Raw genomic sequence first — 12,468 nt, 5'->3', positions numbered from 1 at the left:
ATTTGAAGCATTCGTTTCATAGTATTCACATGGTCTATATATACTAAATCGATGCTATTCTATAACTTTCTAAACAATTTTTTTCCCAATATCTTGGAAAAAAGATGGTGCGGTAATTGATCTCATCTTGTAGAGTGTGGCCACTATTAACTATAGCTGCAATTGTTTGAAAGTTAAGAGGGTGGATACCAACTTTAGTGAGAATCTCGTACCTGTAAATCTATATTAATCTAGCCCTTGAAGCATAAGTTAATATACTGAAATATATTACAATGATATAGGATTTTACGTTTTTTTTCCCCCAATTTTTTAATTGTTTTTGTGGTTTGTCATTATTTCACAATAAGCCCTTGAATAAAAATTTTATTTGAATCGAATGGGAATCAAACTCAAGTACGATAACATTAAGTTATTTAAATTGAAGATGATAACACAAGATGGTTCAGAAAAAACATGCCTTGCCACATTGCAAAATTGTCAAAATGCTAAAAAAAAAAATGCAATATGCAACTAATTTGTTAACATTGTGCTGTTATTTGCTATTTACCTTATCAGGATCAAATCACTGAATAGAAGATTTTTGATTGGATTTAAAAAAAATGAGAAATACTTTCTTGTATTCAAAGGAACGGTATTAGAATTACAAATTTTCATAATTAGAATAACAATAATTGTCTTAGGTTTCAGATCACCTCTAAACAGCTACTTGAAAAATAAAAACTTTTTTTAGGTCAATGAAAGTGCATTTAACTAGAAATAACAATACCAAAAAAAAAATAGTATTGGTTAGTTTTATATAAATTATATAATAATAGAATTCAATATAAAAAGAAATCTATAAATCCTTTTTGGAACTTTTTTCTCATTTCTTAATATGAACATTCTTTAAATAGTTTATTGAATTAAATAAATTTTTCCACTTACGTTGAAAAATTTATGATAAAATCATTCATACAATAACAAACTTCTACAGAAATTTCTCTTGTAATCTATCTTAGAGTTGATTTTATTGTTTTTATTCAAAAATAATGAATAAATAAAAACTTTGATTAATGAAGAAATAAAAGACTGACAGAAAATGTAAGAAGACATTTTCAATTTCGGTTAAAGTCATTTTTTGTTTATAGAGTACTCTAAAAAAAAGCAAAGCAAAAAAGTGTTTTTTCTCTTTTTCTTTCTCTTAATAAAGTCTTATCCAACATAAAATAATAAATTTGAAATCTTCAATAACTTTTTTCTCAAACATTTCTTTTTCAATATAGTTCAATTAGTTTCAATATTAAACTGTTAAGTTTTAATTTTAAATCACCAATGGTAAATTTTTAATGAATACAAATGCATTACACGTTACATTAAAAAGAATTCCAATTGTAATACTTATGGAAATAGAACAAAAAATTCTTCATTGTATGCAAAAGGGAGGTGATAAAGACTATCAAATATTCAATCAAAGATTTCATGATCATACTGTAAAATCGAATTTAGCATAAAGGTTTGGGCTTTCCTCCTTTCAACTAGAGAAGGGCTTTGCAGTAAAAAAAAAATTTAAGTGTTTTTTTTTTCTTTTATCAAACAACATGAGAGGTCCAGTTAATTTTTTTTTTGTCAGTTTTAATATTTTTAATTATGGGCTTAATAAGGCTCAATAAATTTTGAAATAAATATTTCCTAAATGTTTTAAAATACAAATTTTGATCATTCGATTAATCAAAAACTATAAGCATCATATAATATTTTTTTTAAAAAATGAGAACAAATGCAACTACATAATGAAAGACATGATATTTAATTTATATTGAAATTGAAGCTAATAGTTTTTGTGAGTATGAAAAATACTGTTTCGACACTTTATCATTTAAGTCACAGCAAATAGTTTTAGAAAATGTCATAATAGTTTACTAAAATATTATAATTATTACTTCTGAAAAAGTAAAAAACTTGTTTTTCTTTTTAAAGTAAACATTTCTATGCTAGATATGCTTAATTTAAAACAAAAAGTATATTGCATTTGATATCATATATTACTATTTTCATACAACTTTCAGTAGCTTAAATATCTAATTAAACATATTTAAGGTTCAACAGTCATAATACCAATCAGAATTCTCAAAGGGAACCAAAATAATTAGATTCATTTTGAATTCACATTTAAAATAAAGAAGATTTGAAAATTACATTTTATATACGAAATCAAGATGATTGATATCAAACAAATAATTTAGATACTTTTTATATGAATAAAAGTTTGTCACAAAATTTCAAAAAAATCATTAAAAATATTAAATCCCTCAGTAGTTGGAAAAAAATGTACCCTAAAATAATAAACCATTAAAAAAATCAGAAAATGGAACTTTTCCTTAGTTTTCAAAAGTCTTAATAAATAAAAATAGAGATTAAAAGAATGCATGTCTATTTTTGCATTGGCTTTTAATTGCTTGCATTTAGTAAACATTAAAAATTATAGAAACAGAACTTTTTCATAGTTTTCAACAGTCAGGATTAAAACCCATTTTGACTAACATGATAGAGAATTCTTCTTATCTGGAACAAGAGATCATCTGAGAATTCTCCTTATCTGTTTTCACATCAAGCAAGTGTTTTTTATTCTTTTCAAAAATGAAGTAGTAACTAACAGAAGAAAATATTCATTTAGTTAAAACTTATAACCACATTTATAATAAGAAATTGTTTTTTCATCGCAGCATATAAAAAATTCAGGCATTAATGGGCAAAAATTGTTAAATCCCTTTTCCAGCATATAAACAAAAGCCAACAAGATAAAAAAAAAACAGTTAAACATAGAAATTATTTATTTATTATTATAATTATAAACCCAGAAACTATTCAACAATATTACAACATATATTTAACAAGAGTAATTGTGACACAAAGTAAAAAACCCTGAAAATTTCATGTGTGAACACTCGATTTCAAGATACCAATTTATGTAGTATACATATTTAATATAATTTTTTGAACTAAGATTAATAATTAAATTACCTACCAATGAAGAATATCACACTTTTATAGGAACTAATTTAAGAAAAAACTTGGTTCTTACAAGAATTGTGATACTAGATTATAAAATCATGAGAAAATGAAGCGCAATGCTGGATTTTAAGAACGTGAAAATAAAAATCACTATATTCACTCTTTAAATCGTGTCAATACGAATAGCGATACATGACTTTTAGATCTCGTGATTACAAATTACAATAAATACGAACTTTCAAATCATGTATAAATATGAAAATCAGTGTTTGATATCAGAAATGCATGAAAACAAGTAGCCACATTAGATTTTTAACTCGCGTGAATGCAATTCACAATGTGTAACTTTTAAATCAGGTAAATATGAAAATCAATGTTTGATATTAAAATCATGTGAATGGGATCATAACGGATTTCTGCATAATTTTCAAAATTAAAAATGGTATAAGTCCAATAAACCAAAAAAAAAATTCGAATTGGCTGAAATATCATAGGTATGAAAATGTCCGGTTAACGTGATTTAGCGAAAGTTTCAAAATTTAAATTTTAGATAGCAGAGCTCTTACTTTTTACTTAAATCTTATTTTAAATTGTGTGAAAATTGAGAAAACAGAATACCGCCAAATTCAAGGAAAATTCACGTTCACTGATACGAAAAACCTGGAATACAATCCCCCCTCCTGATTTAAGGAGAAATTCATATTGATGAAACAAGAGATATTTAAAATATTTCCTCAGAACATCAGTTACCTTTATACAAAAATAAATAAAATAAAATAACAATTATAAATTTTTTAAAGATTGTCAATAACAGAATTAAGTTTTGAAGCAAAAATGGGAAAAGCAAAGTGACGGCGCACATGTTCAGAGGCTATTGTACCTAATTCACGAGCTAAACTATGATCCCGTGTCAACAACGCCATTTTTTCAGCAAATGATTCAGCAGTTGGATCACATAAGTAACCAGTTTGTTCATTTAAAATAGTTTCAAGAGGGCCACCACTATTGCATGCAATCACAGGTCGACCAAGTAGCATAGCCTCAATGGGAACAATTCCAAAATGCTCATTTGATGGTGTGTATAAAACAGCAGTACAACAATGAAAAAGCATTCGTTTTGCATTGTCATTCGGAGATTTAAGGAAAGATACATTGTCTTGCAATTCAAGCAGCTCAGCATGCGTCTTCAGTTCTTCAAAGTATTCCTTATTCTCATTTACTCTCTCATCAAAACCACCAGCTATAATAAGATGAACTTTGAACTCATCAGGGGACATTAATTTTTTCAGATGCCCTATAAGAAATGAAACAAAAATATTAAATTGATTTATTTCATTGAGAAAATGTTTTTTTTTTTTCTAAAAATTAGACAGCCAGTTTAAAAGAAATAATAATCCTGCTTGCATAACCTTAAAATTTTGATTAGAAGTACAACATTCTCTAAAGATATTTACATATTTTTTCTTTTGGAAATAATATGGCCAGTCAAAAAACAAATTTATAATAATATAAACTTCACAAGTCAATTTTTAAAAGAAAAATAACAATCTTGCTTGCATAACCTTAAAAAATTTTAAATCACTTCATGCAATAAATTTTTAAAACTGGAGCAGTTCTTATTTAAACAAGCACACACATTTAAATATGCTTTAAATCATATTTAAAATATACTTATTTCAGTTCCATTTAATTTAATTTATTATAAAAACACAAAAAGGAGCTAGAAAGAGTTACAATTTGAAGAAAATGCTAAAAGTTGCATCTAAAAATAAAGATCCAATTTAAATTTTATATTTTTATCACATTTTACTAAGTTGCTTAAAGTTTTTAGCAGAAATAAAATATGCAATATTGTTTAAAAAATTATTTTTACATGCATCTCATCAACTAATAAGATTTTTATACTGTTTATAAACAGAATTATCAATCTCTATTTCAAAATTTGTAACTACTTCAAAACTTTTTTTAATCAATTCTACGTTAATGAGCTAATTAAAATTGAAGTAACAATGCATATTTAAAGGTAATTTATAATTTTTAAAACAACCAATTACAACTATACATATACATATTCAATTTAGTTTGATTAAAATTAAATCATTTTGTAGTTTTCAGCTTCTTCTTTAGGTTTTTGATAGTTTAAACCAATTTCCATTTATCTTTCATAGTCCTTAACTAAACACACATTTATTTGGTCCATTAGGTTCTTATAACTGGTTATGAAATCATATATCTCAAGATAAATAAAAAAAATCGGATTTTGTAAAACACCATAAATGTTAACAAAATAAATAAATATATAAAATATATTTTGATACCTAGAGCATCAATAGCCAGTGATATGTTCTTCTTTCTTTCATATCTATTGATAGATAAAAAAATAGTTGTTGCTTTGGTTTTTATTTCTAGTTCTGCATCTTGAATAGGTCTTAGAAGAGCATTCACATCAATTGTAGGATAAATGACTTTTATATTTAACTCACGTAGACTGGAAAATGTCTTCTTAAATACTTGTGCTAATTCAAAAGAAAAATATATAAAGATTAAATAAATAAATAAAAATAATACAAAATTTTTATTAGAAAATATCATGAGTAAACAGCAAAATAGTTTTTATGTTTGTGTGATTAGCTTATATTTTTGAAGTTTTTAACAACTTGCAACAAATGTTACTAAATGATACTTAAGTAAACTAGAACAAGGTACAAAATAATAGTAGACTGATAAAGAAAAAATGGAGTAATGATAGTAGACTGATAAAAAAAATGAACAGCAATGGCACAGCACTTAAGTCACAGAGCTGTCATTGAGAAAGACAATTCCAAGTAGAGACCTAATGCCAACCAGCATCAGATCAATGATAATTAGTTTTTCTGGGAAGTAAAGAAAGCTGATGCAAAATGCTTACTTCATTCCCATTTACACAAAATTCAACATTGATCACAAAATTTTGACGATCGATTCATTGATCACCTTAACCTCCATGATCCACAATGAAGTCTTGGAAAATTGCTTTATTTTTTTAAAAAAAAATTTTAAACAAAGCACTGTTAAATATCATGAAATGTCTCCTTTAAATTCAGAATTGAAACTGTGTCAAGTAAAAAATAAATAATAGATATTAAAACAAATATGCAAAATTTGAATGTATACAAACAAATAACAATCATAATAAACAATATGACAATAAAAATTCTTGTGTACTTAATCATTTAGATCAGTGATTTTCAACTGGCGGCCCGTGAAGTTTTTTTTTTTTTTTTTTTGGCCCGATNTGTTTTCTTTTTTTTTGTGGCCCGCGAACTAAAAGATATTAGTTGTCATTTTTTTTCGGACAATTCTCGTAAAATATTTTTCTTGTTAATAAAAACCTAATTTCTTCGTTTCTGTGAAATTTAACATACCAATGGCGCAAAAAAATTTATTTCTCAGGTTTTGCATCCAAGAAAATATTTATTCATATACAAAAATAATCACGTAAAAATAATCTGTTTGATTTCATTCTTTTGTATTTTGTGAATATAATTTAGCATGTGTGTATCAAAAATTTTCTCGAGGCGATTATCCGATTTAACTTTTTGAAACCACTCATTTTGGACGAAAATATTTACACACACATTCGTAAATTTTAAATTTAAAATGTAAATATCTATTCTCTGATGACATTTTGTGTGCTACTATGTATGTTTTATACTACCAACCTTTTTAAAGTTTTATATCTTAACAATTAGATATCTGTTGCACATTAATTGTTTAATACATAGGTGCACACTAAAGTTATTGTAGCTCACTTTTTTTAATATGCAAGTAAATATTTTTAAAAATCTACTTCTTATTTTAATTTCTAATTCAATATTTTTGTTTCATACTCGTACAACTTGGTAAAAATCTGACAGTAATATTTAATGTTCCTTCAAACATAAAAGAATCCAACATAAAATTTTGATAAAGTTGCGACCCGCCATTTGATTTGTGTTTTTAACTGTGGCCTCCGGCCTCATGTAAGTTGGAAACCCCTGATTTAGATGTAAATATGTCAGAAAGGGTTGTGTACATTAGGATACTGCAGAAGTCTGCTAAAAAAGTGTTATGAGCATACAATGAATCTATCAACAAGTAAGTGGGAAAGTAATTACATAAAATATGCCTATAACTCACATTTCTCAAACAAAAATAACATGAGTAATATTATAAAACCCTGGCACAAAGTAGGTATTTCCGTGTTGATTTCTGCTTGTGCCTACTAACTTCAGCAAGACACAGAACGATTTTTTAAAAAGATGAGAAAAAAAAAACATTTTTCTTAATATATTGGGCTTTTCCCGGTTGTTGGCTACGAGTTTCACCGTTCGAGTTGGTCCCTTTTGTGACATTTTTGCTTCAGAGATTATCCATCTCTCATAACTTCGTGATTATTTTGGTTTGGTTACCAAAACGGAAATCCTTCGAAAGCAAATACTTTATAGAATTAACAGCTTACCAGTAAAATTGCTATTAACTAAAACGGTATCTGCTAGTCCAGTTGTCTTCTCTTCCAACCAGTCTAATGGTAATCTGTATAAGTATTTTAACCACGATTTTCTATCAGTTAACAGTTGGTCCGGAAAATGACAATAAAAAACAACCTTGATATTCTTTAACTTAAACACAGGAATGCAAGCTGAAATTATATCACAAACAACCATATCAGGGTGAAAATCACTAAAGAAAGTAAGATAAAAAGCAGCATATATCATTCGAAAATAAGCGCAAACTGCAGTGAATTTCCCAAATATATTCCTAGGAAGCCAATCACCAACAACAAAAGTCTCAAGCGATCCGTTTTTAGTTTCTTCAAAGCAATGGTTTGGATCATGATGTGTAGTGAATATACAAAGTTTATGGCCTTTGGACTTGATAGCAAGAGCTGCATCAACAATAAGTCTCTCAGCACCACCAATTCCTAAATCAGGATGCAGAACAGCAATTTTCATTGTACTGTTAAATAAAAAATATATTAAAATAGCTCTTTTGAGATGATATATTAGATTATTCGTGGAACACTTTTTTAAGATAATATTTTACATTATTCGTGTTTAGACCGGCAAAAATAATATACGTCAGCTGTCAACAATCACGCTGAGTTGTTGATATATGGTCGGTTGCCATATGGAGTTAAACTATACTAAATCTAAAAACTCTGGTAACAGGTATTTTCAGTTATAACAGATATTTAAGCATACTGATTACTGCGCTACCTGCTCACAGTGATATAAAGCTTCAAAATCGTATGTTATCTCTTGTGTTGGTGTTTTACAACAACCTTTCTTTTTCTTTTTACGATATGTTTTGAAAACAATCGACGTAACATGAGTTTCACCTCAGAAAAATTTTCCACTTAATTTAAAATATTAAACTTAAATTGTTTACAATTTAAACCCAAATAATAAATAAATTTGTGACTTATTTATCATTCTAACTAATTTAACTTAATAAGAAAATGGGTAAAACAAATAAAGCTCAACGAACTAAAGGAAATACCAGAGTAAATATATATATTATTATTTATAAATAATTATGTGTCAATTAATGAATGTCATTTATCAGGAATATTGAATTCAGGTATCACATTTTATATTGATAGATATCCATGTTCCACACATGGTGATTTAGTTCCTAAATTTAATTGTCCTAATTTTGGCATAAAAATAATTTTAAATGCCAAAACAAATTTGTCTACGAAAAACCATATCAGTTATTATTTATAAAAAAAGGTAATGGTTATCAGCTGTTTCTTCATATTTAATACACAGGGATATTTTCATACCTTGATCTGCTGTGCCAAAATCATGATTGGCAAAAATAGTCAAGTTACATTTAAATCGTCTTTAATTTCAGTTTACAGAATTATGCATCTTGTATTAAATAATTTGTATTATATTATGTGATGTTTTGGATTATTTCTTCTATTTCTAGCCTTCTAGTAGCAGTCACAGTGCTCAACTTCTCTCTTTAAGCGGAAGAACAATTAATGGGTTCATAGGTTTTAGTAGTTTAGAAAAAGATAAGGCAAGTTATGTACCAGCCACAGGACAGCAGATATCAGATGCATGTGAAAGTTGTGTTGATTCTGACTTCCGTATGGTTATGAGAAAAATGCTTAAAAGGGATGCAGTAACAAGATTGAAGGTTTGTTTACAGTTACCTTTCAAAGTTACACAATTCCTCTTTGCTTTTTTATGTGACTCAATTGTTTCAGTGAGTTCAAAAAGAAAAAAAATTCTTATGTTTGTATAAATTTTAATAAATACTTACCTTTATCTAACTTCAATCCAATTGATCCATGCTAATATACTAAGACAAAATTATGAGTAGTTTCATCTTAAAAGTTGTATATAATTTGGCTTCTGTTCCAAATTTATGTACCCCTGTACAGTATTCAATTTCTCTAACAGGATTAAAAGTATATTTTTGTAACTTCTGTTGTAGAGTTTATGAGAAGATAAGAACCAAATTGCTGAAATTAGTTATGTTTTTCAAAAAGTTAATTTTATATCAATAAAAACTAAAATGGAAAGGAAATGTGCTAATAAAATACTGAATCAATAATGAAATATAAAAAATTTCTATTTTTAAATGATGTTGTTAAACTAAAGATGATATTAAGTCAAATACCAATTTTACCTTGAATCTAAATTTGATAAGGTTATGCATTTTATTTTTTAGGCATTGCAAGAATTTAAAGACTTCTGTTCTGAGAAAGACTTTGAAGTTGTAAAAAATGTTATGCCTTTTTGGCCACGATTGTTCAACAGATTAGCTTTGGTAAGAATATCTCTTCTAGGATTGCTTTTGTTTATTTGTGTTTTATTCACTATTTTTGAACTAATGAAATTGAAAGTTGTTATGTAATACCATTTCTCTTTTTATAGGACACAGATCGACGAATAAGAGAAGCAACTCATCTAGCAAATGGGGAACTTATTTCTAAAATTAAACGAGAAATTGCTCCATATCTCAAAAGCATAATGGGAGTTTGGCTCCTGAGCCAGTGTGATTTATATGCACCTGCGGCTAGTGCTGCCCAAGCCACGTTTGCTGCCACATTTCCTACTGCAAAGCAGTCTGATGCTTTACTCCATTGTAAAGCAGAAATATTTTTTGTGAGTTGTTGTTTTTTTTTTTGTTTTTTTTAATTTTCCTTTTACATAAATTTCATATTACTAGGTACAGTCAGTAAATAACTACAATTTCATACAGTTTTTTTAATAAAACTCAAAAAATTGTCCATAGTTTAGGTATCTAAGCTATCATGACATTATATGCAATATGTCTTGCTAAAACACTTCGTTGCTGTTAAAACCAGTTAAAGAGACACTTCTTCATTTCATCTGTTTGAAATTGTGGTCCTTGAAGTGCAGTTATGTGAAAGTCATAAAGGAATAGGGATTATGTGGGCGCTCAAGACTTTACAATTTAGTTTCTGTAAAAGTGTGGTATGGAAAAAAAAAAACTAGTGAGGGAAAAGTGGGTAAATCTTTTTTCTTACTTTCAGAACTTGTTTTCAACCCTATCTCCATTTTTTAAATAAATTTTTAGCTTAATAACCTCTATCTCATTATTTATCGGCTGTGCCGAATATATTCATACAGTCAAGCTGAATCTAAGTTGCTTTTTTTTTTTTTATATTGAATTTTATTTTTAACCGTAATTGAGAAACATTACTCAGGAATATGATCAGGGCTGATTGTGCTCTGGAAAAAATCCGGATTACCGAAATTTTCGCTTACAGTGATCTGGAAGTTTCCGGAGATCGAAGCTCCAGACGTTTAAAAAAATAATTTATCACAGAAGTTTCCGGAAATCAAATTTTCAAAGGTGGAACTTAAAAACACAGTTTATTTTATTTGCTTGTAAGGGAGAGCCAGAGAGATACTTTATAAGCTTATATTCATGATTAATATTCATTTTTTATCAGTAAATAGTTGTTATAATCATAAACTCAAGAAAGAAAGACATATTTGTAAATTTTAATTACTTCTCCAGGTCATCATAGGTATGTGTAAATGGTATAAGTGTATGTAAAATTTTAAATATATTTTAAGTAAGGTAAGAAATATTGAGAAAAAGGAAAAAAAAACTTGTTTAAATTTTTTCAATTTAAACTGTTTTTTTTTTTTTTTTAACTTAAGAAATTTCTGGAATTTTGACTTGGGCTCACAACCACCCCTGTGGTGAGAGACTAAGAGTTTTGATTTTAATAATTGCATCAATTAATGTAAGAATATTGTCTAGCAAATGGTTATGTCATAGTTGAAAAGATAACTTTTACTATTAAAAATAAAAATAAAAAATCAGTATTTTTCTTCCTATCAGCAACATTTTATAAAGAAAAATTAATTTTCTTGAAATTTTAAAATTTAACCTCTAACATATTGATATTAGTTGTTCTTTCATTCAATGACAAGATTATATTTACAAATGAAATGACTGATTTTTATCAATTTTGCAATTCAATTATTTCTTAATTTAGTTACATTGTAATTGTAAAAATTTATGTGTGCAGTTTTATTCATATATTTTACAGTATGTTATTATCCTCTCTTTCAGTATTTTAAGGATAATTTATTTGAACAAACAGCAAAGACGTTAAGCGAACCAAAGTAAGTTGAACTATTATGTTTTACCAGGAGCTCTGTCCCTCTCTCCCTATGTTCACCAATCCCAACAATTGCTGCAATCATTGTTATCACAATTACATTTTTTTTTTTTTATTATAAAATTGATCCAGTTAAATTTAAAAATATGCAACTGAAAGATCCCAAAATTTTTATTTAACTTATTTACTGTTTAACAATTGTAAAACAGTTTAAATAAGTTTAGTAAATTAAATATGTTAATCTTATGAATCATAATATCATTTAGAATAATGGATCAAAAGCATAATGATAGTTAGAAAGTACCAAGAAAAGGTAATAAATAAATATTATGGGTAATTCCTTTAACGAACAAAACCAATATCTTCAAGGGAGAATGTTTTGTACCAAATGATTTTTTGCCTAATGAACATGCACTAACTACAATCAGAGTTCGTTGATTTAAATCAGCTTGATTTAAATCACGATTTAAATCATGATTTAAATCAAATGATTTTTTTAAAAAAATCATTGATTTAAATCAACTAATTTTTTTTATCTATATATATTGATTTTAAAAGTTAAAAAACACTGTTTTAAATTTTTGATACTTTTATTGTTTTCTTTTCTTAGTATTAAAATTTAATTTAAATAAATTGCTGCATTAATTAATTTTAGTTAACGAAATCACTTTCTTGGTGTGTGTTAAATTGAATATTGAAATTACATGTGAAATTACATTTTCACATTTGAAATTACATTTTTAAAAATCTTTTGATTCTTGAGATTGAAAGTACAGATTAAAGTAAACATTTAATGCTGTCTTAATATAGACTTGCATAGCTGTAGAAAGTAATTAATA

The 12,468-nt window shown here is 26.8% G+C and overlaps 2 protein-coding genes across 2 annotated transcripts in view; one reads left to right on the top strand and one right to left on the bottom strand.

Moving 5' to 3' along the window:
- Positions 1-2,792: 2,792 nt before the first annotated feature.
- On the bottom strand, positions 2,793-8,147 carry LOC107448020 (alpha-1,3/1,6-mannosyltransferase Alg2). Its single transcript, XM_016063115.3, has 3 exons — positions 7,472-8,147; positions 5,310-5,507; positions 2,793-4,285 (listed from the first exon to the last, which is right to left on the bottom strand). Exons 1-3 carry the CDS (start codon positions 7,962-7,964, stop codon positions 3,786-3,788), a joined length of 1,191 nt encoding a protein of 396 aa, XP_015918601.1. The 5' UTR covers positions 7,965-8,147; the 3' UTR covers positions 2,793-3,785.
- A 155-nt stretch (positions 8,148-8,302) lies between these two features.
- LOC107448018 (E3 ubiquitin-protein ligase listerin) overlaps positions 8,303-12,468 on the top strand; it is a gene marked incomplete in the record, with an annotated part of 37,040 nt that continues 32,874 nt past the window's right edge. Inside the window, 5 exon segments of the mRNA XM_043057638.2 lie at positions 8,303-8,515; positions 8,947-9,159; positions 9,697-9,795; positions 9,903-10,133; positions 11,581-11,633. Of these exon segments, the coding sequence (XP_042913572.1) occupies positions 8,471-8,515; positions 8,947-9,159; positions 9,697-9,795; positions 9,903-10,133; positions 11,581-11,633 (641 nt within the window).

This window comes from Parasteatoda tepidariorum, chromosome 1 (genome assembly GCF_043381705.1).
Source record: "Parasteatoda tepidariorum isolate YZ-2023 chromosome 1, CAS_Ptep_4.0, whole genome shotgun sequence".
In the NCBI taxonomy this organism is placed as follows: Eukaryota; Metazoa; Arthropoda; class Arachnida; order Araneae; family Theridiidae; genus Parasteatoda; species Parasteatoda tepidariorum.
This window is presented reverse-complemented; position numbering and strand designations above follow the sequence as displayed.

Coding starts and splice junctions, on each gene's coding strand:
- LOC107448020 (XM_016063115.3), bottom strand. CDS start 7,964: ATGAAAATTGCTGTTCTGCATCCTGATTTAGGAATTGGTGGTGCTGAG. Junction 5,508..7,471: donor AGTTAATAGCAATTTTACTG/GTAAGCTGTTAA, acceptor CTTTTGAATTAG/CACAAGTATTTAAGAAGACA. Junction 4,286..5,309: donor ACTGGCTATTGATGCTCTAG/GTATCAAAATAT, acceptor CATTTCTTATAG/GGCATCTGAAAAAATTAATG.